We start from the raw sequence: 26,921 nt of genomic DNA on the forward strand, positions 1-26,921 counted from the left end.
GAGGTAGGATTAGGGCATCAGCCATGAACGTAATGAATGGGGGAGCAGGTTCGAAAGGCCAAATGGCCATGTTCCTATGCAAGAATTAATATCTGGCATGGAAGACCGAAAGGGAATACAGAACTGCCAATTCCCCCAAACAAGCCAAAAAGTGAATGGGAACTTGAACATTAACTCTAGACCCATGTGCTAAGAAGTTCTGGCACAATGTGCTTCAACCACCTTAATCACCATCCCATCCATTGATATACAAACACTCACTTCACCAAATGGTACACTAACTACAAGTTATTTATTATCTACAGGCTGTACTGCAGAAACTCACCAAGGCTTCTTTGATAACACTGTCCAACTTCATGACTCCTATCAACTGGAAGAACAAGGGCAGCAAGTATGTGGGCACACAATCACTCTCCCACACTCCCCTCCCAACAGCACTGTGGGAGCACCTGCAGAACTGCAGTGGTTCAAGGTGGTGGCTATCAACTCAAAGGCAATTAGAGATAGGCAACAAACGCTAGCACAACCCACATCAATAATGACGAGACAAAGGAACATATTTCAGGCAGTGGGTAGGACAGAGCAATGTGGTACACATTTGAAGCAGCAAGAGGAAAATGGTTAGCCTTGCTATTTTGATTCAGACTAAATATACACATCTATAGTCCGCACTTAAAACATTTCATACAAAACAAATTGTGCATCATCATTATCTAACAAATATATTCTGCTACCATTTCAAATAGCTCAAATACACAGTGAAATCCTGTACACATGGTGTCAGGCCTAAGCAAGTGCTGCGTCCTGTAAACTCCACCACCAGAATAGTCCTCTTGGATTTGCTGTGCCCAGCATAAAATTACAGAACTGTTTGATGCAGCTAAAATGTTGTGTCAACTGAACAGATGATTATCAAAATACACCCACTATTGTGTAAACACATTTGTCAGATATATGTGAAGGTTTGTATTTTTGTTGCATTATATTTTGTTTTGATAAGCATCGATCGAGGATATACCAAAGGGTTTCTTACTGACTTTCTTGCATCCCTCGTGTTTTCATTTCATCATAACCTTCCCAGAATTCAGGGTTACATTCTACTACGCTGTACCAACAGAGCCGCTTTTATAGGCTTGCTTTAAACCCACCTTTGTGACTCTGCTGATTAAACCAAACTGCTTTGCACCAGTGTTAATCTGCATCACTATCCAGATGAAATTAGACAAAAGCTAATTCCAACACCACAGCACAATTTCCCTAGTCTTAAATGGGAAGGATCAGAGAGAGTGGAATCAGAGACTGCTGAGCTACATTACAATCCACTGAAAATGAGAGCGCTGAATGTTTGATTTTGGTGATAATTTGGAGCCAAACCACTTTTTGTAGCTAAAAAGTTTTAGTTCTGCCTTCTGTACACAGTAAAAATCTATGACTACCATCTTCGGGTCAATGCACCCCTGGTGAGAAAGAGGCTCTGGCCTTCATACGTGGAACAGTTTTAAAGTTATTAAGTCACCACCCTAAAGTTGCCACCCATGGACCAGTGACTCATTAAGAGGGTGGTGGCCATATTGACATTGCCATTACCACCGTCCTGTTGTTGAAACTACTCTGCACTATAAACAGTATGACTGTAAACAGGAATCCAGTTCTACAAGTAATCAAGTCTACTTAACTGCCGTCAATCAAACAGGACGATGGTAGAGGGCAAAACAAAGAATGTGGTCAACTGCCTTGCCACAATTTACAAAGTCAGAGGGGTGTTTTTATGCTACAGCGATTACTAGCCAATTTGTTCAAAATCAGTATCACTTGCAATCATGAACATTTTTCTCCATTGCCCACTCCATATATCCTTTTGGCTTCTGCTCCACTGCTGCCTAAATAGGTTAGAACTGTTTGGGGGACCTGCAGTCCAATTCAGTTTTACAGTCCAATCTTCAGGGACCTAGAATGTCTAGGTATCACTCTGCTTTGAAGCTGTCCCAGCTTGTGAATACTCCAGCACAGTAGCATTACCAGTGTGTCACAGATAGGGTTAGGGTAAATATCTTGTCACTTTGAGGCCTGGAGGTTAACTTGGCAATCACATGGAATCTGCCATCATAAAATTTGGAAAGGCAGCCATTTACCCATTATTACTCCTAGGAGAACATCCAAATGCTCTGTTAAATATATGCTGCTCCTATTCTCTAACATACTGTGTTCTTGTTTCAAAACTGGATTTGTTCATTTCCATCTCCAGTCATCTGGTATCAAGCTTGATTTCTTCCCTGAAAGAAGTTTAACAACACCAGGTTAAAGTCCAACAGGTTTATTTGGTAGCAAAAGCCACACAAGCTTTCGAGGCTCTGAGCCCCTTCTTCAGGTGAGTGGGAATTCTGTTCACAAACAGAACTTATAAAGACACAGACTCAATTTACATGAATAATGGTTGGAATGCGAATACTTACAACTAATCCAGTCTTTAAGAAACAAAACAATGGGAGTGGAGAGAGCATCAAGACAGGCTAAAAAGATGTGTATTGTCTCCAGACAAGACAGCCAGTGAAACTCTGCAGGTCCACGCAACTGTGGGAGTTACAAATAGTGTGACATAAACCCAATATCCCGGTTGAGGCCGTCCTTGTGTGTGCGGAACTTGGCTATCAGTTTCTGCTCAGCGACTCTGCGCTGTCGTGTGTCGCGAAGGCCGCCTTGGAGAACGCTTACCCGAATATCAGAGGCCGAATGCCCGTGACTGCTGAAGTGCTCCCCAACAGGAAGAGAACAGTCTTGCCTGGTGATTGTCGAGCGGTGTTCATTCATCCGTTGTCGCAGCGTCTGCATAGTTTCCCCAATGTACCATGCCTCGGGACATCCTTTCTTGCAGCGTATCAGGTAGACAACGTTGGCCGAGTTGCAAGAGTATGTACCGTGTACCTGGTGGATGGTGTTCTCACGTGAGATGATGGCATCTGTGTCGATGATCCGGCACGTCTTGCAGAGGTTGCTGTGGCAGGGTTGTGTGGTGTCTTGGTCACTGTTCTCCTGAAGGCTGGGTAGTTTGCTGCGGACAATGGTCTGTTTGAGGTTGTGCGGTTGTTTGAAGGCAAGAAGTGGGGGTGTGGGGATGGCCTTGGCGAGATGTTCGTCTTCATCAATGACATGTTGAAGGCTCCGGAGGAGATGCCGTAGCTTCTCCGCTCCGGGTTTATGTCACACTATTTGTAACTCCCACAGTTGCGTGGACCTGCAGAGTTTCACTGGCTGTCTTGTCTGGAGACAATACACATCTTTTTAGCCTGTCTTGATGCTCTCTCCACTCCCATTGTTTTGTTTCTTAAAGACTGGATTAGTTGTAAGTATTCGCATTCCAACCATTATTCATGTAAATTGAGTCTGTGTCTTTATAAGTTCTGTTTGTGAACAGAATTCCCACTCACCTGAAGAAGGGGCTCAGAGCCTCGAAAGCTTGTGTGGCTTTTGCTACCAAATAAACCTGTTGGACTTTAACCTGGTGTTGTTAAACTTCTTACTGTATTTACCCCAGTCCAACGCCGGCATCTCCACATCATTCTTCCCTGAAACCAGAGTTTCACCTCTTTTGTTCTCGTGTCCATTTTCCAACTCAGAATGTCTTGTTTCTTCTGCAGTCTATGTTGCTCTCCCAAGCTCCTTTAAATCACCCACCCTCTCAATACCTCAAAGTTAAAACTCTTTCACATTTAACTCATCTATTTTACTCTTGGAAACTCAATTCTATTAAATCTAACTTCCTTTATTTAAAAAAGGACACTATTCTTGGTGAGTTCAAGTAACCTTCCTTCTCGTTTACTGACCAGAGCAGCACTGAAAACTGCTTCCTTCAGATGAAGTGTTAAACAGAGACCTCCTAGGTGGCACCAAGAGATCCCAAGACACTATTTTGACACAGTAAGAAGTCTCACAACACCAGGTTACAATCCAACAGGTTTATTTGGCAGCAAAAGCCACTAGCTTTCGGAGCGCTGCTCCTTCGTCAGACGTGTGGAATTTCAGTTCACAAACAGGGCATATAAAGACGCACTCCATTTACAAAATAATGATTGGAATGAGAGTCTTTACAGGTAATCAAGTCTTAAAGGTACAGACAATGTGAGTGGAGAAAGCGTTAAGCACAGGTTAAGGAGATGTGTATTGGCTCCAGACAGGACAGTTAGTGAGATTTTGCAAGCCCAGGCAAGTCGTGGGGGTTTCAGATAGTGTGACATGAACCCAAGATCCCGGTTGAGGTCATCCTCACGTGTGCAGAACTTGGCTATTAGTCTCTGCTCAGCGACTGTGTTGTGTGTCGTGAAGGCCGCCTTAGAGAACGCTTACCCGAAGATCAAAGGCAGAATGCTCGTGACCACTGAAGTGTTCCTCAACAGGAAGAGAACACTCTTGCCTGATGATTGTCGAGCGGTGTTCATTCATCCGTTGTCGTAGTGGCTGCATAGTCTCCCCAATGTACCATGCCTCGGGACATCCTTTCCTGCAGCGTATCAGGTAGACAACGTTGGCCGAGTTGCAAGAGTATGTACCATGTACCTGGTGGATGGTGTTCTCACGTGAGATGGTGGCATCCGTGTCGATGATCCGGCACGTCTTGCAGAGGTTGCTGTGGCAGGGTTGTCGCACTTCTCAACCACCTCTACAGCAAACACCGCATCCTGGAAACCAAAATAGAGTCCATATTCTCAACTTGTGCTCAGGACGCAGACCAGCTGCGAAACTCTGCCAAGCAGACGAGACGAAGGAATTACGCCATCTACATGCACACCAAAACTTGGCATCACCACCAGCAGCACCAAGCCTCCCCCGGTACCACAGTAGAAAACAGTAGCACTGCAGGAAGTCCATTGTCAACTTGTCGGACTACACACTTCAACCAAATGAAATCGAAGTTCTCAGCCGAGGGCTCAATTTCTGCCCCACCACCAAAATAGACCCCATCAGTCTCGCAGCAGACAGAGGAATTCATCAGGCGAATGAGGCTACGGGAGTTCTTCTTCAAATCCCAAGAGCCAACAACGAGCAATGAGACCGGAACAGCCGACAGATCCACGGTGCAGCAACCGAAGAGGAAAGAGTCGAATTGGACTCCTCCAGAAGGCTGCTGCCCTCGACTTGACATGTATGCCCAAACCGTCAGGAAGTGCGTCAGTGCCAGATTCATCAGCCGCACTCAAGACAGCCCTGAACATCACCCAAGCGCAACACAATGCCATCCACGCTCTCAAGACCAACTGCAACATTGTCATCAAACCAGCAAAGGAGGGGCTATCGTCATACTGAACAGAACGGATTACTGCAAAGAGGCGTACTGACAACTGAACAACGAGGAACACTACAGATGGTTACCCGCAGATCCGACCAAAGAACACACCCGTCAACTCCGACTGATCAAGACATTTGATCCGGACCTTCAGAGCACCCTCCGTGCTCTCATCCCATGTACTCCCCGCATTGGCGATCTCTACTGCCTCCCGAAGATACACAAGGCAAATACACCCGGCCGTCCCATCATATCAGGCAATGGGACCCTGTGAGAGAACCTCTCCGGCTACGTCGAGGGCATCCTGAAACCCATTGTACAAAGAACCCCCAGCTTTTGTCGCGACACTACGGACTTCCTACAGAAACTCAGCACACATGGAGCAGTTGAACCAGGAGCACTCCTCGTCATAATGGATGTCTCGGCACTCTACACCAGCATCCCCCACGATGATAGCATTGCTGCAATTGCCTCAGTACTCAGCGCCAACAACTGCCAATCTCCAGATGCAATTTTACAACTCATCCGCTTCATCCTGGACCACAATGTCTTCACCTTCAACAATCAGTTCTTCATCCAGACACATGGAACAGCCATGGGGACCAAATTCGCACCTCAATATGCCAACATCTTCATGCATAGGTTCGAACAAGACCTCTTCACCGCACAGGACCTTCAACCGATGCTATACACTAGATACATCGATGACATTTTCTTCCTTTGGCCTCATGGTGAACAATCACTGAAACAATTATATGTCGACATCAACAAGTTCCATCCCACCATCAGACTCACCATGGACTACTCTCCGGAATCGGTTGCATTCTTGGACACACGCATCTCCATTAAGGACAGTCACCTCAGCACTTCACTGTACCGCTCGCCCATGGATAACCTCACGATGCTCCACTTCTCCAGCTTCCACCCTAAACACGTTAAAGAAGCCATCCCCTACGGACAAGCCCTCCGTATACACAGGATCTGCTCAGATGAGGAGGATCGCAACAGATACCTCCAGACACTGAAAGATGCCCTCATAAGAACAGGATATGGCGCTCGAGTCATCAATTGACAGTTCTGACGCACCACAGTGAAAAGCCGCACCGACCTCCTCAGAAGACAAACAGGGGACACGGCAGACAGAGTACCCTTCATCATCCAGTACTTCCCCAGAGCAGAGAAGCTATGACATCTTCTCCAGCGCCTTCAACATGTCATTGAAGACGACGAACATCTCGCCAAGGCCATCCCCACACCCCCACTTCTTGCCTTCAAACAACCGCACAACCTCAAACAGACCATTGTCCACAGCAAACTACCTATCTTCAGGAGAACAGTGACCACAACACCACACAACCCTGCCACAGCAACCTCTGGAAGACGTGCCGGATCATCAACACGGATGCCATCATTTCATGTGAGAACACCATCCACCAGGTACACGGTACATACACTTGCAACTCGGCCAACATTGTCTACCTGATATGCTGCAGGAAAGGATGTCCCGAGGAATGGTGCATTGGGGAGACCATGCAGACGCTACAACAACAGATGAACAATGCTTGACAATCACCAGGCAGGAGTGTTCTCTTCCTGTTGGGGAACACTTCAGCAGTCACGGGCATTCGGCCTCTGATCTTCAGGTAAGCATTCACCAAGGCGGCCTTCACGACACACGACAGTGCAGGGTCGCTGAGCAGAGACTGATAGCCAAGTTCCGCACACATGACGACGGCCTCAACCGGGATCTTGGGTTCATGTCACACTGTCTGTAACCCCCACGACTTGCAAAATCTCACTAACTGTCCTGTCTGGAGACAATACACATCTCTTTAACCTGTGCTTAACACTTTCTCCACTCACATTGTCTGTATCTTTAAGACTTGATTACCTGTAAAGACTCACATTCCAACCGTTATTTTGTAAATTGAGTTTGCATCTTTATATACCCTGTTTGTGAACACAACTAACTCTTCACTCACCCGAAGGGGCAGCGCTCCGAAAGCTGCCAAATAAACCTGTTGGACTTTAACCTGGTATTGTGAGACTTATTACTGTGTTTACCCCAGTCCAACGCTGGCATCTCCACATCATGACTACTATTTTGACAAACAGGGAAATTCTCCTTGGTGGCTTGGTTAATATTATTAATGCCACCCAGTCACGATCACACTGACGTTTGCACAATTTGGCTGCTACATTTCCTAGGTCAGATGCTTTGAGACTCTGAAGTCATGAAAGGCAATATACAAATAAATCTTCTTTCTACCTAATAGACTAAAATTTGACTTCAAGTATTTAGGAAACCAGTTTGCTATTTCCAGGACCTTTTACCATTGAGGTATGCAGAGAGTTCTGGGATCCAAGAGTCACTGGTTAGACCAGCATTTAGTATCCATCAATAATTGCCTACAAGAAGGTGAAGTGGAGCTGCCTTCATGAACCACTGCAGTTCATGCGGTGTATGCACTGTTGAGGGAGGGAGCTCCAGGATTTTTATCCAGTGACAGTGAAGGAATGGAGAGATTTGGTTCCAAGTTGGCTTGGAGGGGAAGTTGCAAGTGGTGTTCCTATGCTGCCCTTGCCCTTCTAGCTCGGAGTGTTTGCAGGTTTTTGAGATGCGGTTAAAGCAGCCTTGGTGAGTTGCTGCCGTACATCTTGTAGATTGTGATCCAGCAACAGTGAACATACAGCAATACAGTTCCAAATCAGGATGCTGGCCAGCAAAACAGATCCTCATCTCAAAGCTTCCTTATATCCAATTATAACTGACTATACAAACTGATAACAGACACATAGAAAAAGGTGGCAGGTCCTTTGATCTGGTGTTAAATTACAGTAAGCATTTCAACTGCTGAGGCACTTCAATTGTCAGATTGAAATTGCTAGATTATCAACCCAAGCAAAAGTGGTGCATTCCTCCAAACACCGACGAATTGGATGGTTACAATACCAGAAACCATGCATTTTTAATTGGGACTTGCACTTTGGTAGCAATTTATCTTCTTCACCCAGAGTGGAACTCAGTGTGCAGCTGAGGTGAATAGTATTTAAAAGGTAGAGTTAGATGCACTGAAGGGAGGAGTAGGGATCATAGAAACCCTACAGTACAGAAAGAGGCCATTCGGCCCATCAAGTCTTCACAGACCACAATCCCAGGCCCTACCCCCATATCCCTACATATTCTACCCACTAATCCCTCTAACCTAAGCATCTCAGGACACTAAGGGGCAATTTTAGCATGGCCAATCAACCTATCCCGCACATCTTTGGATATGCCAATAGGGCAAGATGAAATAATGAAGTAAATAGGGCAGAGGTCCATATGGGGCAACAGAGCAGTTGGATTGAAATGGTGTGTTTCTGTGCTGCAAATTCTAAGGAATACAGTACTTTTCACCAATTTGTCATCAGTACATCTTGTCTCTTCCACAACACATGCCGTCAATCTCTAACAGCCATTGCATTTTAATACTAAAACAATGGCCAATGCTCCTGTCTAAATTGATCCTTCAAAGTCTGCAAGTACACATTCTTCCTCCCAATACTAAGCTTGCACCCTCTCCTACTCATTCTCTCTAATCAAAGACACTCCTTGCCTCCCTCAGTTTTTTGACCTTCTATCCTCAGGATTTTGAAACTTGCATAATCACAAATTAGTGATGCATATCTTCCTCATTCCTTTCAAACATGGAGGTAACAGCAGCTATTTGCTTCTGAATTTTGCACATTCAACTTATAATTCACACTTGGAGTTTAAGATTTTATCTGGCAAATTTATACAAGTTGTAAAATACTTCTTTTGGAGATCAGATACCTTTTGCAGAAAATTGGAGAAGTGTGTAACAGAAATTCTGCAGTAGATCTCAAGCAAACTTACAAGTTTCTAATTCTAAGAAGCAAAAGTGCCCAAAGTTGAAACAATGCTAAGTCACTGTTGCACCACAGAGTAGTTTCCCACACCAAGAAACTTAAATTGCCTCATTAGCTTCCAAAAGCTCCACTGTGGTAGGAAAGACAGGAGCTCCTAGCTCAGCACAGAAATAATTCAACCCAATGCATAGTATACATTTACTAGTTACCCTCACAAAAGTTAACACTGAATGTGTTGGGATTAATACAAACATTGGTGCTATGGGTGGAATGCGCCGCAGAAAGATTTTAGCAAACAAATATCACGTACTTTTGGGGTCTGTTTAGCGAAGTTGGTTGAATGGCTGGTTTGGGACATGGAGTGATGTGAACAGTGTTCAATTCCCATACCAGCTGAGGTTATTCGGGAGAGCCCCACCTTCTCAACCTTGCCCCTGGCCTGAGGTGTGGTGACCCTCAGGTTGAATCTCCATCAGTCAGCTCTCTCTCAAAAAGGGGGAGAGCATCCTATGTTCCTCTGGTAGCTTTCACTCCTGTAACCCTCAGAATGGCATCTGCTGAAAGATAGGATTTTGAATTTGCTGTGTGGGGCAGGCTGGATGGACAGCTGACAGATTTCACTGGACAGAGAACTCAAGGCCCAGACTGAAGCATACCAGCAGCAAATTTAAAGATCTCCATTCAGTTTCGGCATTGGGTTTTGAATTATTCAATGGATTAATCAAAAGCTCAACTCAGCCATGGCACCCATTCGGACAGTCGTCAAGAACTTGTCAAAGTAATCAGAGAAAGACAAAAATAACTGGCTGGCGAGGCTTATCTGGTGGGTAATGAAATACAACATAAACCCATCACAGCCACTAATCAGATAGATAGAGGAACAGGGGAATAAATCTACAAATATAACATGGCCAATTTACAGCTCATTTTTAAAAAAGGGGTGGATTATTGCTGTACATTTTAGCTTGTAGAGACAAAACATGTAGAACACAGGAGGATATGTTGCAATAATACAAGCAGCCAAAGTGTTAGCATCATAATGTGTTTTCAAAGTGTAGATTAAAAAAGGGAGGTTTACCAAGGAAAGTAGCAAGTGGTAATGTGAGATAAAAGTGGTAATTTATGGGATTATGTACCAACCTCTTCATAAACTTCCCTCACTGCTGCACTACCTGGCTCCTCATCAGGCTCCATCCCTCCACCTGGCACAATCCATTGGTCTGGATGACGACTACTACTGACTAGAAGCACCTGGGAGGAAGGAAAAAACAACAATTTTAACCACATGCTCAGTTACAAGTTACAGTCCTCTACACAAAGGGCTCTTTTCAGAATTCTGGTTACTCCAAAAGCACAAATAAATTGAGTGCAGAGTTTAAACATACACTTGATGCCATTTCTAAACTAGTTTGGCGGGGGGAGGGAACCCAGACTGTTAGCAGAATAAGGACACAGTATAACATAGAAAAGCAATCAGATCAGAGGGAATACAGCGGTAGTAAGTTTCAAGGGAGTAAGACAAGGCTGGAGGGTCTCTTCTTTAATGCCAGGAGTATCAAGGGTAAAACAGATGAGTTAAGGGCGAGGATTGACACGTGTAACTATGATATAATAGGCACTGATTTGGTTGACTGAGGGGCAGGATTGGCAGCTCAACATCCCAGGATATAGAATCTTCAGGCAAGTCAGAGAAGGGGGTAAAAAAAGAGGAGGCGGCAGTTACTGCAGTATGGATGTCTTGGAGGGGGCAAGCTTTGTGGGTAGAGCTTAATAAAAAAAAAAGGGACAGCTATGTTGCTAGGTGTTTATTATAGACAGCCAGATAGTCAGCAGGAAATTGAAGGTCAAATATGTGCACAATTCACAGATGTAAAATAAAATAATATGTAAAATATTGGGCGATTTCAACTTTCCCAACATTAATTGGGATAGCCATCATGTTAAGGGCTTAGATGGAGTAGCATTCTCAAAATGTATACAGGAAAACTTTAGGTCAATGTGTAGAGGATCCAACAAGGGATGGTGCAGTGTTGGACCCAATTCTGGGGAATGAAGCCAGACATGTGGTTGATGTGTTGGTGGAGGAGCATTTGGGTGACAGTAACCACAACATGGTTCAATTCAAAATATGTGTTATGGACAAAGAAATAGAGAAGTTGCAGAAAAAGGTTTTGGATTGGGGGAAAAAGTAGTTTTTAACAAAATAAGGCAGGATCTGGCCAGGGTAGACTGAAACAAGTTACTCATGGGGAAAGATGCAGAAGAGCAGTGGGGGACATTGATGAAGCAGGGAGGGTACAGGCCCAACATGTTCCTTCTAGGATAATAGGAAGATGTAACAAACCCTTTGTCTCTGGTCATCCATGGTTCTTTCAGAATACAATGAGAAAGGAAAAAGAGAGAGGCTTTAAGCAAGTATAAGGGGAGTAAGTCTGCGGAACATTAGTGGAGTAGAGAAAGTGCAGGATGGAGCTTAAGAAATTAGGAGAGCAAAGAGGGGATATGAGAAAGCTCTGGCTGGTAAAAGTAGGGAAAATCCTAAAAATATTCAAAAGCATATGGGAGAGGATAACCCGGGAAAGAGTAGGGCCCATTAGGGACCAAGGGGGAAATTTGTGGGTGGAGGCAGAGGACATTGGGCATTAACCGAGTATTTCACATCTGTCTTCACCCACGAGAATGAGGCAGTAGTTATGGTACTCGGAGAGAGAATGAGGTCCTAGAACAAATTGCCATAGGGGGTGACAAGGTATTGGCAGACTTGAGTGGACAAATCTCCTGGTCCAAATGAATTGCGTCCCAGATTGTTGTGGAAGGCGAGGGAGGAAATTGCAGGGGCTCTGACCCAAATTTTTAATTCCTCTCAGGCCACTGGTGAGGTGCCGGAGGACTGGAGAACAGCTAATCTGGTCCCACTATTTAAGAAAGGTTGTAGAGACAAGCCATGGAACTACAGACCAGTGAGTCTCATGTCTGTTGTTGGGAAACTACTGGAAAAGATTCTGAAGGAGAGAATCCATCTCCATTTGGAGAGGCAAGGTTTGATCAGAGATAGTTAGCATGGTTTTGTCAAGGGAGGACATGCCTAACAAATTTGATTGAATTTTTTGAGCATGTAACCAAGTGTGCGGCTGAGGGTAGTGCTGTTGATGTAGTTTACATGGATTTCAGCAAATCTTCTGGCAAAACCCCACATGGGAGACTTAAGGCAAATGCACATGGTGGATTCATAATTGGCTTAACTGTAGGAGACAGAGGGTGGTAAAGACGGTTGCTTCAGTGACTGGAGGCCAGTGGCATACCACAGGGATCCGTGCTGGGCCCTCTATTGTTCGTCATTTATATAAATGACATAGATGACACTGTGGAGGTAGGATCAGTAAGGTTACCCGGGTGGTTAACGACAAGGTTGAGTGTTTTGGGTTGCAGGAAGATGTAGACGAGATGGTCAAGTGGGCAGATAAGTGGCAGATGTAATTTAACCCCGAAAAATGTGAGTGATTCCAAAGTATATCATGAAAGGTCTGACACTGGGAAGTTCCGAAGAACAAAAGGGACCTTGGTGTGTTTACCCATAGATCTCTGAAGGCAGAAAGGCAAGTTAATAGGGTGGTGAAAAAGGCATATGGCATACTCGCCTTCATCAATTGGTGTATAGATTACAAAAGCAGAGGTCACAGACATGTATAGTATTTTGGTGAGGCAATACCTGAAGTGTTTGTGTGCAGTTCTGGTTGCCGTATTATGGGGGGGGGGGGAATGTCTATTCCTCTCAGTTGAAGAGTCAATTATGAGATGACACAAATTAAAAGTGAGGGGTGAGAGGATTTGGGGAAAAAGTACCCAGAGGCTTGAGATGGGCTAGAATAAACTGCCTGGGAGGGTGGAGGAGGTGGAATTCCTCACGTCTTTAAAAAGTTCCTGGACAAGTGCTTAGCATGTCATAACATTCATGGCTATGGGCAAAGTGCTGGTAAGTGGGATCAGGTGGGCAGGTCAGGCAGGACCTTTCACACATCAGTGCAGACTTGATGGGCCAAAGGGCCTCTTCTGCACTGTAGTATTGCGATTCTGCGAACTATTGTGTCCCAGCACAAGCTTGCAACTGATCCTAAATTTGCAAGCAAGTTGCACTCAGTTATCCAGCACATGAAACGAAAAGCTTTAAGGCGGAGGCACATAATGAATGCAAATTACACAAATTTTGATCATTTCAATTCAGCCCAGATTGTTGGGCAACATGGTGACACGGTGGTTAATGTTGCTACCTCTCAGCACCAGGGACCCAGGTTCAATTCCAGCCTTGGGTGACTGTATGGAGTTGGCATATTCTCCATGTTTGTGTGGGTTTCCCTTAGTGTGCCCTGGCTTCTTGTGTGGCACAGTGTTAGCATTGCTGCCTCCGTGCCGGGGACCAGGCTTGGGTCACTGTCTGCACATTCTCCCTGTCTACGTGGGTTTCCTCCACGTGCTCCAGTTTCCTCCTACAGCTGTTGGGTATGTTGACCCGAACAGGTGCCGGAGTATGGTGACTAGGGGAATTAACTTCACTGCAGTATTATGCAAGCCTACTTGTGACATTAATAAACTTTAAACAGTTCAAAGATATGCAGATTAGGTGGATTGGCCACGGTGGAGCTAGGGCAGGAAATGGGGCCTAGGTATGGTGCTATTTCAGAGGGTCGGTGCAGACTCAATGGGCTGAATGGCCTCCTCTTACAGTGGGGATTCTGGAGTCTAGTGCAGATGAAGTTAGAATTAGTTAGTAGCACAGAGGGGTCAAGGATGGAAGTTTGTTTATAAGGCCTGCATTCTCATCACCTAGTTTCAACATGGATGACTGACAATCAGCAAGAAAAGCTCAATTTCCATCTTTGCTGTCTCTGGCAGATCATGGGTATGCACTGCCAGGACAAAAAAAAACAGGAATGCAGAAGAGCCCCCAAGCTTGTTGGCACTCAAACAGAGGCTCCATTAGTTCAGACATGTTTGCAGGATGGAAGACAGTCTCATAGCTAAGGACTTTCTGGATGATGAGGTAGCCATAACCAGCTGTCTGGTGGGATGCCCAAAGCCCCATTTGGGCACATGTGACATGATGGCCATTGATTAATACATCTGGCAGTCACTAGTGCAGAGGAAAACACCAATGTCTCCGGTGGGCAGGTGTGTACCACCACAGTAAGTAGAGGCTACAACAGACCAGTCAATTGGTAGCTTCATGTGTGGCACTTGCCTCTCAAGGATCATCTTCTTCAGCCTTTTGCAGTGAAGTGCATGAAGTCACCCCACCTGAAATCAACTTATTTGCTGCATGTCCATCATTCACTGGTGGAGGAACACCAGGGGGAAAACAAAAAAAAAAAGAGGGGGAAGGAGACTGTCTTTACCAAATTCCGGATCTGGAGAGGCACACGGGTAGCAGACATGAAAGAAAAAAAAGTGCACTGGTACACACAGCTCTTCTGGAGTTGAGGCAGGACATGTTGCAAGAACATAGGGAGCCTTGTATACCTAACCACAGAATGCTTAATGCATTACAAGATACTGCACCAGTAACACACACTCAGTTTTACCAGAGATTAAGTACACTTACAAACAATTATTGGCTTCATGTTCACATCAGCTGAAAAGCCTTGCAACTGCAGCACTAATGAGCCCATCAGTGAACACTGACACCACCCACAGTGGAGGCAAAAAAAAATACACAAGATAGGAGACCACTTCATAACTCCTCAAACTCATTTGACACTACTGCTAAACTTTGCAGAATTGTCTTTAATTTTTTCCTTTTGAGTTCATTTATTCATGTCACAAGTAGGCTTACATTAATACTGCAATGAAGCTACTGTGAAAATCCTCTGGTCACCACACTCCAGTGCCTGTTCGGGTACACTCTGAGGGAGAATTTAGCATGGCCAATGCACCTAACCAGCATATCTTGGTCTGTGGGAGGAAACCAGAGCACCTGGAGAAAATCCATGCAGACATGGGGAGAACATGCAGACTCCACACAGAGTGACCCAAGCTGGGAATTGAACCCAGGTCCCTGGCGTTGTGAAGCACAGTGCTAACCACTGTGCAAATGGATATACTCATTTGTTACAATTGTAGTGACAGCCTAATTCCCTCTCCCAATAATTACTCTGCAGTAACAATTTACACAGCATTACTAACTGAAATATCTCAAGGTGCTTTGCAAAAAGTGTGAAACTGGACAATGCAAAATTTGAGGGGGGAGTTGGGAAAGCAAGGGCTGAATACAACTAGAAATTGAGTTTGAGAAAATATTTGGAAATGGACAGATTTAGCATGACAGATGTGTTCAAGAGGAGAATTCTAAAATACACTGGTGTGATATTGCAGCTGAAGGTTGTTCCATTGATGGAGTAGACTTGGTCGGCAGCTGGCACAAAAGTGTGGACTCAAAGCTGGGACGCAAGGTTTCTGGAAAGCCATAAGAGGGATTTAAAAACCAGTGCCAAGATTTTGAAATGAATGGTCAGCAAAGATAGGCATGAGGTGGTGAACAAGACATGGTCCTGGATAAAGGAGTTCAGGAAGAAAAATGTTGGATGAAAGATTGTGTGCCAATCATCAAGTCTGAAATGAGACCTTGTATTGCAGTTCCATGATGTTTGCAAGGGCTCGTCTTTGATATGCTAACGATGAATATAGGATTTATCAGCCAATAGCAGTGCAGAATAGAGGGCCAACCCAATTCTTAGAGGCAAAAATCACAGTGGCTGTGGAGCGAAATTAAAATATTAAACTCAACTATTAAATTATGCAAAATTCTAGAATATCTATGGTTGGAGTGTTGGGGCAGAGAGAAAGGCAGGGAGAAAAATAATGAGGGCAAACTTAAGAGATCATTTTCTTGGCAGGAAAGTGAAACAGAACATTGTAAAATGAAAGTCAGCATACAAACATACAGACGACGGCCACTCGGCCATTCGAGCCTGCTTCATTCAATAAGATTATGACTGAGCTAATTTTAACCTCAACTTCACATTCCTGCCTACCCTACCCCTGATAAACCTTTAACTCTTGCTTATCAAGGATCTAGCCACTTCTGCCTTAAACATATTCAAAGACTTGACCGCAACTACATTTTGAGGAAGAGAATTTTGAAGTTTCACAACTCTCAAAATGCTCTGTCACTTTGGTCCTAAATGAGTGGCTCATTTTTAAACGTTGAGCCTGAGTTTGAGAGTCTCCCACAAGTGGAAACATCCTTTCCATATCCACCCGGTCAGGATCTTGTGTTTGAATCAAAGCAAAATATGTGTTGAAATACCTTGCAAAGGTGGCACAGTAGTGCTTAGCACTGCTGCTGCAGCGCCAGGGATCTGGGTTTGATTCCCAGCTTGGGTCACTGTGTGGAGTTTGCACATTCTCCCGGTGTCTGTGTGGGTTTCCTCCAGTTGCCTCCCACACAGTCTGAAAGACGTGCTAGTTAAGTGCATTGACCTGAACAGGCATCGGAGTGTGGCGACTAGGGGAATTTCACAACAACTTAATTGCAGTGTTAATGTATGCCTTATTTGTGACTAATAATTTTTTTTTTTAAAAAGGCATACCCGTTTTATAGGAATATAGGAAGAGTAATTTGAACCCAGAGGTAAAGCTCACATCAAAACAGATAATGGTAAATAACCAGTCAAATATCAGGACAGTACTTATTCCTCAGATTGATCGATGGGCCATCGAGTCCATTCCACATGTGCCTGCTCTTTAGCAGAACTATCCATTTAGTACCTCCCCCCTACTCTTTCCTCAATACCCTGTAAATGATTCCCCTTCAAGTATTTCATGCAATCTCTTTTCAAACTACTACTGAAACTGCTTCCAAAAGGTTTGAAGGCCGTGCACTCCAGATCACAACTTCAGGAATAAGAAAAATGTTCCCACATATCTCCCAGGTTCTCTTACTAATTACGTTCACAGTGTCCTCAGTGCCAACCTTTTACCACTGAAAGTTTCACATTGTTTTTTTAACCTTCCCTGAATAACTCCAGCTTTTCTAGTCTTCCCACACTAGGTGTACTGTCAGCCATGGTTCAGTTGGTAGCACAGTCACAAGGTTCTGTGTTCGAGTCCCATTCCAGGGCTTGGGCACATGAATAGAGGATAGCACTCCAATGCAGTGCTTAGGAGTACTACACGGTCTTTCAGAGATGCTAAATCAAGGTCCCCTGTCGGCTCAGGTGGATGTAAAAAAATCCCATGCCACTTTAAGTTTTACATCATCTCCAAACTTCAAAATTGTGCCGAATACAAGTTCACAGGTCATTAATGTTTATTAACATATCCTAATACCAACACTTGAGATAGTCAGACACGATGCTATTAACAAATCCATACTGGCTTAAATTAGCTCCTACTTCTCCAAATAACAGTTAACGTTGTCCTAGATTAATGTATCCAAGATCTGCAAATTGTAGGGTGGATTCTGCTCATTAAAAGGAAACACAATGATTCAAAAGTCAGATCAAGCTCAAGATGGGATGCAATGTCTCATGTCATCAGCTTTGATTTTGTTTGTCTCGTGGGGCCCACAAATTGAATTCAATTTGAATTTGGTTTTTGGAGGAAGCAATGAATATATTTGGGTTTGCCCAGTCCATTGAACATTGGCTTTGTAACTTTTAAAAATGGAGTAAAAATGCAAATGCTCCATCCCCAGGCCTCTGGCACAACCAAAGACGATTTGAAAACTGTGGCCCAAGCCTCTGCAATTTCTACCCTTCTCTCAGTATTCTAAGATGCAAACTGCCAACCTCAAATATCTCATAATTTTTAATCCTGTCTAATATCACTTCTGCTTCCTCCTATGGTGCTGTATTGATAATTGTAGTCTCTTCTCTAATGGAGATGTATGTACTTTACTGTTACCATATTAATCTGGATCACAAATCATCATGAGCTGTGGAGAAGCAATGCCTGAAATGCAAAGGTTATTCGATGGGCAGATTCTAAGCTTGCATCAGACTGCTGCTGCCATCACCATTGCAAGAGCCCTTTATCATATCACCAGTCCTGCACAGGGGATTTTGGCTCAAGTCTTACTGAATTTTGCATCTTAAATTAAAGAGTCATTAAAATCAAATTAAATAGTCATCAACTTCAGGAAGTTTAGTGGAGGGCATGCACCTGTCTACCTCAATGGGGATGAAGTAGAAATAGTCGAGAGCTTCAAGTTTTTAGGTGTCCAGATCACCAACCTGTCCTGGTCCCCCCCGTGCTGACTCTATAGTTAAGAAAGCCCACCAAGGCCTCTACTTTCTCAGAAGACTAAGGAAATTTGGTATGTCCGCTACAACTCTCACCAACTTCTACAGAAAGCATTCTTTCTGGTTGCATCACAGCTTGGTATGTCTCCTGCTCTGTCCAAGACTACAAGAAACTACAAAGGGTCGTGAATGAAACCCAGTCCATCACGCAAACCAGCCTCCCATCCTCTGTCTACACTTTCCACTGCCTCAACAAAGCAACCAGCATAATTAAGGACCCCACGCACCCCGGACACACACTCTTCCACCGGGAAAAAGATAGAGAAGTCTGACTCGAGAACAGCTTCTTCCCTGTTGCCAGACTTTTGAATGGACTTACCTTGCATTAAGTTGATCTTTCTCTACACTCTAGCTATGACTGTAACACTACATTCTGCACTCTTTTTCTTCCCCATGTACAGTATGCTTTCTATATGGCATGCAAGAAACAATACTTTTCACTGTATATGAATACATGTGACAATAATAAATCAAATCATTCTACGTTTGAACATTTTTAATGTAAAATGTTCATGTCCAACTGCATAAAATATACAAGAGATGTTCACATTTTCTCCGATTACAGGCCAGTGAATCTAACTTCAGTAGTAGGGAGACTATTGGAAACTTGAGGGACAGAATTAATCTCCACTTGGGGAGGCTAGGATTAGTCAAGGATGGTTTTGTCAAAGGGAGTCATGTCTTATGTATTTGATAGATAGGCAGCGGAATTTAACCCTGAAGTGTCTGAGGCAGTGCATTTCGAAAGGGCTAACAAGGCAGTGCAAAACACATGAATGGTCAGGACCTAGAACGCACAGAGGATCAGAGGTACCTAGGCATAAACATCCATAGATGTCTGAAGACAGCAGGACAGGTAAACAAGATGGTTAAGGCATATGGAATACCTGCCTTCATTAACCAAGGCAGCAGGGAGGTTATGATGGAGCTGTACATAGCTGGTTAGACCACAGCAGGAGTACTGTATGCATTTCTGTTTGCCAACAATGATTGCAATTGGGGAGGTGCAGAGGAGATTCACCAGGATGTTGCCTGGGCTGGAGCATTTCTGCTATCAAGTGAAACTGGTTAGGCTGGGGTTGTTTTCCTTGGAACAGAGAAGATGGATGGGAACCTGGTTGAGGTGTATAAAATGGAGGAGCCTAGATCAGGTGGATAGGAAGGAACTTTCCCCTTTAGTAGGAAGGGTCAATAACCAGGGGGCATAGATTTAAGTTAAGGGGCCGAAGGTTTATAGGAGATGAGGGGAAAAAAAAACTTCACCCAGATGGCAGTAGGAATCTGGAACTCAACTGCCTGAAAGGGTGGTAGAGGCAGGAACCCTCACAAGATAGATGTATTTAGATGAGCATTTGAAATGCAATTGCATACAAGGCGATATACCAGGTTCTGGAAAATGGAATTAGAATAGGTAGGTACTTAATGGCTGCTGAAGGCATGGGCCGAAGGGCCTCTTCATGCTGTAACACTAAGAGGCAAAAGTCTTATTACTGATAGACAAACATTGATCGTACATTAAGAGTCAGAAATAATTAACATGCATGAGACTATCAACCAACAATTTAATTAGAATAGCCAGAAAACACATCTCACATCCAAACACCCAAGCCACAGGCCATTGCCTGTGTACATCTCTGGTGCATCGTCAGAGGATATCAGAGCCTCAGACAGACCGTATTGATTGGATAGAAGAATACAATACTCGAGGAAAAACCATTTAGTTTTAATCTAGCTGGAACTATAGTTGTATTAGGTAGGTAGGATCATCAATGCAATTCCAAAAGAGCAACCAGGAGAAAAATCAATCCCTCAAATGTTAGTGTATTCCTGAGAAACATTACCCGACACATCTTGCCAGGGTTCCAGAGTTTTGAAATGAAGCAACTGATAAGTTTAGACGTTATTGGTGTCTTTAAACTCTATTGTTCCCACACAAGCCATGCTGGACACCAACATTTTACAACCCCTCACCTACTTTAGGGTATTTACAAATGGAATATTTCACACTGCAACAACATGATTCTATCTATTCCTTTACTACGCTGGGCGTTAAATTTTGCAAGATTTCCAAAACTGGAATCCGATGTTGGGCCATAATACAGGCTCACAGAAATGCCCAATTCAAGTCAGATACTGGAAGAGAAAACACCAACAAAACAACTCCCCTATAAGGTTTAACACTCAATGGGTTTTGATAGCCTCCAGAGGAATGGAATAATCTGATAGTGAAATGTAAAGCCAAGTGTCATTAACAAATTCTTCAACTAGTTACTGGTAGCATATCTTCAAATATGGGAGGGGAGGTGATGGAAACTGTGGCTATAACCTTAACCCTCAAACTATGACTACTTCATAAATTTGACCCCTTAATACTTGGCCAACAATCCACGAGGGGAAAAATTCAACCATGGCATTCATGAACAATTGTCAGCTTTCCAGTGCTCATTTGCCAAACTCCCATCAACATGCATTGAAAACCAAGTCAGCAATGTTTAACACAGAAATAGAATGCAACCTATGGCAAGCCAGTATTAATTGCACCAGCTGTGCCACTGTAGTGTATGCGTCAGAAGATGCACAAAAATAGTATCGCTGTTTATAGGCAGCAGCCAGCTTTTCAATCCACATGTGCCTGAGGAATGTCATGTGTTACACAGAAACACTTTACACAAGCATAACACAAAGAATTCCAACAATGTTTTTCAGATGCTCATGTTAAAAAAAACCCAACATCTGACCAGAGTGCACCTCAGTCATACCAAAAGGAATGGTTTTCTTAAAAATAATAAGAGATTGCAATCTAGCTTTCTTCCTACTGCGCTACCGTGGGCGGCACGGTAGCGCGGTGGTTAGCACTGCTGCTTCACAGCTCCAGGGTTCGATTCCCAGCTCGGGTCACCGTCTGTGTGGAGTTTGCACATTCTCCTCGTGTCTGCGTGGGTTTCCTCCGGGTGCTCCAGTTTCCTCCCACAGTCCAAAGATGTGCGGGTTAAGTTGATTGGCCAGTTAAAAAAAAAAAAATTGCCCCTTAGAGTCCCAAGATACGTAGGTTAGAGGGATTAGCAGGTCAATATGTGGGGGTAGGGCCAGGGTGGGATTGTGGTCGGTGCAGACTCAATGGGCCGAATGGCCACCTCCTGCACTGTAGGGTTTCTATGATTTCTATGATGATTTCCTCCAGGGCCTCTTGTAGTTCTACCTCACAGGTTGACACGGCTTTACTCAACAGGCTTTTGCCCATTACAACACCAAAATGGCCCTCGCCAAATGTGATGGTTGTGGCACATCTGTCCTCAACCTATGCCACCAACATAGTTATCCAAATATCACTCCTCTCGTGTCAAGTCACTTGGTTCTACACTTACTCACCCAATCATAGCCAGACATCCAGCAATGTTTCCCCCCTCCCCCAAAGCTCAAGACAATTGTTAAAACCATTTTACAAATGTAATAAACTTTATAGTAAATCCAAAGCAAAATTAGACAATTAAAGTCAGTTATTAGAGGGATAAGTTCATTGTTGTCCTCAAGTGGCCTGCATCAGTTTCCCCAAACTTCTACAAATAGATTTCAGACAGACTAGTCCACACACAGCTTTTCCTAAACAGAGGAAGGGAGCTGGCTTCCTGGCCTTCCTAAACTGCCCCAAAACATCCAACTAGGAGGCATTTGGTAGCAGTCCTTGATGTCTCATTTGGGAAAATATGCATGTTAACCATGGAAGTCATGCACGTGTTATGAAACAGAGGTGGATTCCCCCGAGAACTAACACCTAACCACTCAGTGCGTCACCTCAATCTGTAAAAAAAGTGCACAACAATTTAACAGTGAACAAGTTAACTATTAACCAACAGAAAAAACACGATTCTAATGTTTAGATAAATACAATTCCCACTTAAAATAGAATTTTAGTCACTCCCTAAAATTACAACCAGGTTTGGTGTCGTCTGGAATATTCTGGGCTTTTTCTGTTGATTCTTGTGTCAGGAACTTGTCTTCTTTAGTACCTTCGCTATGGAGACAGAGCTTTCTTGAAGACATGGGTGAGGCTGTTACTCTGGCAGGCGCTCTCTCCTTTTGTCCCACTATCTTTTTCCTTTTATACCAATGACATACAAATGTCCCCTACAATGCGACTGGTTCTAGGTTGCCAAAACCATCAAATTCAAATCTAATAGGTATCCAAGTGCCTGATTTAAATTGATTGGCCAAATTCAAAAGCCTGTTTCCAAGCCTGCTGCTTGGTCTTCCAATACAAATGTTTCATGCTGGGACGCAATATGCACCTGCATTTTTTCAACTAAGCACAGAAAAAGCACCACCTTTTAAAGGGACCATGCAATTATTTCACCTCTTCGCATTTTACAATGTTTTAGAATTTCACAAACACCAAATTCTAACATTCTACTTCTAAATCTACAATTACTCAACTTCACAACACGTGGCAGCATCATGATGCCACTTTCTGGCTCAACTTGAAAACACCAACATACATGGCCCCTCTTTAATTCAGTAAGAAGTTTAACAACACCAGGTTAAAGTCCAACAGGTTTATTTGGTAGCAAAAGCCACACAAGCTTTCGGAGCTGCAAGCCCCTTCTTCAGGTGAGTGGGAATTCTGTTCACAAACAGAGCATATAAAGACACAGACTCAATTTACATGAATAATGGTTGGAATGCGAATACTTACAACTAATCAAGTCTTTAAGAAACAAAACAACGTGAGTGGAGAGAGCATCAAGACAGGCTAAAAAGATGTGTATTGTCTCCAGACAAGGCAGCCAGTGAAACTCTGTGGGGGTTACAAATAGTGTGCCATGAACCCAATATCCCGGTTGAGGCCGTCCTCGTGTGTGCGGAACTTGGCTATCAGTTTCTGCTCAGCGACTCTGCGCCGTCGTGTGTCGCGAAGGCCGCCTTGGAGAACGCTTACCCGAATGTCAGAGGCCGAATGCCCGTGACCGCTGACATCATGGCCCTCTTTAATTAGCAGCAAGAGTAGAACATGCAGGGTGATTTCCCACCACTGCACCATTTCCCCATCTATGCTGAATCAATCTCACCCATGGTTAGTGCGCAATTGGATTCTCTGGACTGCTGGTGGTGGTAAGACACCCATTATATTTAGCAGTTGCAAATGCCATGCTATATGGTAGTACTCAAGGCTTGGAGCACAAATAATTCAAGCAAGAAATTTATTCTGTACAGGTCAGTTCCTGCAATTTTGAAAAAGACATCCTCCCCTTTACAGGTATGAATGGAAGAATACAATTTCCCATCCAATGTTTTACTCCAGAACATGCAAGCATTATTTGTTCGTTTGATATCAAGAAAGCCAGGCTCTCTTTTGCGGAGTAGTAGTAGTTTGGGGTGGGGCTTGCAATTGTTCAGATCTTATTCACCACACTTGGACTTGGGTCCTTTTGTTTCCCAACTATTCACTTGATGGGAAAAGAAATGTGCGAGGAGTGCGGAGCTGTTGCTAACTACAATCACTGTGGTATCAGAAAAATTCTCAGCCCCTCGTGTCATGAAAAGATACATGATCACAGAGAAATGCAGAACAAAGAGCAGAGAAATCCCCTGCTGGGCTGCCTGAACTAATTAACTTAAAGATCCCACTGTTGACTTGTGACTAAAACAGTCATTAATAAACTGACTGAATCACAGCCTCTGGAGGTGCTGACAGGATGTCGACTTGGGTTTCAATTGCCTAATTACCTAGATAGTAGAGATACAAATTTTGCAAATGAAGTGTGTTTCGACAGCAGATAGGATAGGCACTTTTTCCAAAATCCTACAGAGGCTAGTCCAAAAAGATGCATGCTAAAGAATCTGACTTTAGACTAAAGACCTACTATAGGGATGTGTTGTGTGCTTTCAGGAACTGAAGTAGGTAGCTTGCCCATCACAAGTTGGCAGCAGTAATTATGAAGGTCTCTACTGGTAGTTTAATGAATTAAAAAATGGTTTCTCAAAAACCTTAAGGTATACCAATAAAAATGGAGGGCAGTTGGTTGGATAGGTGCCGAGACCTTTACTGGAACAATGCTGATCATCAAACCAGCCCACAGAAATGCAGGGGGAGGGGTGGAGAACTAGAGCGCTGACTGTTGAACAGTTAGTAGTCTGTGCTAAATATAAACGTGTACATTTATAATAGTGAAAACATACTGGAAATCTTGTCAAAACATTGAAGTTTGTGCTACTTCACTTAATACTCTCTTCAAAACGAAGCTATTTTTGGAAGCTAGTATGTGTACACAAAAACCAAATTTATGCTATTCAGGCGCAAGACAAAATCACTTCCTGCTCAGGTTTAGGGCAAATGACAGTAGCCATATTGTAACAGAAGCAACACATTTCAATAAGAAAAAGCAGGCAATTCTTTAGGAGAACATTCTATTCAGTATAGCTCAAGTGTGCATAAATCAGTCTTTAGACACAGTTCAATGTCCTTATTCAAGAATGGCAACAGGGTCAGTCAGGTAATTATAAGCCAGTAATCTGTCAGTGGTAGGGAAATTGGAAAAAATCCGAGGGACAGGATTAATTGACATCTGGAAAACCTAATTTATTATTTTTGAAAAGGTATATAAACATATTGATGCATAGCACAGTTGATGTGGGTAAGGCCTTTGACAAAGTCCCATATAGAAGGCTAGTCCAAAAAGGTTAGAGCCCATGGAATCCAAGATTGGCTTGTTAACAGGAGGTAAAAGGTGGAGGGCTGCTTTTGTAATTGAAAGCCTGTGACCAGTGGTGTACCAGAGGGATCAGTGCTTGGACCCCTGTTGTTTGATATACACATTAATGACTTCGATGTGAATGTAGAAAGTATAATTAATAAGTTTACAATGATACGAAATTGGTGTTGTTGATAGTGAGGAGGATAAATCTTCAGCTACACATGGATATTGATCAGCTGGCAAATTGGGTAGAGCAAGGCAGATGGAATTTAATCCTGACATGAGAGGTGATGTATTTTGGGGATGTCTAATAAGGGTAGGATATAGACAATAAATGGTAGGTCCCTCGGGAATATTGAGGAACACACAGGGAGCTTGGTGTACAAGTCCATAGATCCTCGAAGGTGGCAGTATAGGTAGAAGGCATAAGGAATGCTTGCCTTCATAAGCTGGGACATAGAATGCAGGAGCAAAGAGGTCTTGGTACAACTTTATGAAACATTGGTAAGGCCACAGATGAAATATTGCATGCATTTCTAATTGCCACACCATTTGAAGGATATGATAGTACTGGTAATGCAGAGGAGATTCACCAGGATGTTGCCTGGGATGGAAAGTTTCAGCTATGCCAGGAGACTGGGTTTGTTTACCCTAGAGCAGAGGAGGGAGAGGTATACAAAATTATGAGGCAAAGATAGGGCCAGAGGGCATAGGTTTAAGGTAGATCAGAGGAAAGATTTTTTCACCCTGAAGGAACATGCTGCTTGAGAGGGTGGTGGAGGCAGGTATTCTCAACATTTAAGCAGCATCTGATCAGCACTTAAATTGCCATGGTCCACGTGCTGGTAAATGGGATTGGGATAGAGTGGTTTGCAGGTTGGCATAGACATGGTGGATTGAAGAGCCTGTTTCTGGGTACCAAGACACACTCAATCTTTTTCCTTCCAAAGGCACCAGTTTGTTCCCATAGCATAGATCAACATGTAGTTACCTTCCAGTACAGTCATGTGCAAGCTTCTAGTGACATCAGTGCATGTTTCATAATCTAACAAGCTCATTGAGAAGTAAGAGTTCTGCCAACTTTCTCCCTTCCTAACTCAAGGGCACCAAATCTAATTGCAATAATTCTGATGCTGCTGGGTGAGAAACTGCTGCAGAGTATGGAGGAATTTTGTGCGAACAGCAAGATATTTCGTAATTCTTCAGCCTTCTGGAATCTAAATGACTGACACGAGAGAGAATGGCTCGGTTTACAGTGTACCTGTTGGCGACACCAGTAAATCCAGCAGAATGGAAAATTACAAGTAGTAGATTTTCCAGAGAAAACCAAGAGTCACTTTGACCAAATGGTCAGCTCATCTCTACAGGCAATCATGGCCCTCCTTAAACTAAATTGTTGGAAAAGTGTGCACGAGGAAACAAATCAACTGAAATTTTAAACCCTTTATGTGAAGATCAGTATCACATTCAAGCTCTAATCCATTTAAATGGTATGATTCTTCTGGCAAGGGTTTCTAGCTAATCTTCAGAACAAATCATGGCCAACTGCTGTACTTGTGCACCAACGATTCAACCTGTGCCATCCAGTTTTACTAATCAAACCATCCAAAACTAGGCTACAAAGGATTTAAAACCAAACTTTAGGCTGAAGTTTCTGAAAATTTATCATTTCTAACGCAAGCTTTTTTTTAAAAAAGAGGGAACACTCTACTCAAAAAGGACAGCATTATTACTGTTGCTTCATTACCACAAGTCAGTGGTAATTCTTCACATGAACTTCAGGGA

General features: G+C 43.5%; 1 protein-coding gene across 1 annotated transcript in view; it reads right to left on the reverse strand.

Annotated features, from left to right (window-relative positions):
• Positions 1–26,921, reverse strand: part of LOC144507846 (diphosphoinositol polyphosphate phosphohydrolase 2-like) — a 77,346-nt gene that overhangs the window by 22,642 nt on the left and 27,783 nt on the right. Inside the window, exon 2 of the mRNA XM_078235241.1 lies at positions 10,292–10,402. Coding sequence (XP_078091367.1) covers positions 10,292–10,402 — 111 coding nt within the window. The remainder of the gene's footprint in view (positions 1–10,291; positions 10,403–26,921) is intronic.

Source organism: Mustelus asterias, chromosome 19, assembly GCF_964213995.1.
Source record: "Mustelus asterias chromosome 19, sMusAst1.hap1.1, whole genome shotgun sequence".
NCBI classification, from domain to species: domain Eukaryota; kingdom Metazoa; phylum Chordata; class Chondrichthyes; order Carcharhiniformes; family Triakidae; genus Mustelus; species Mustelus asterias.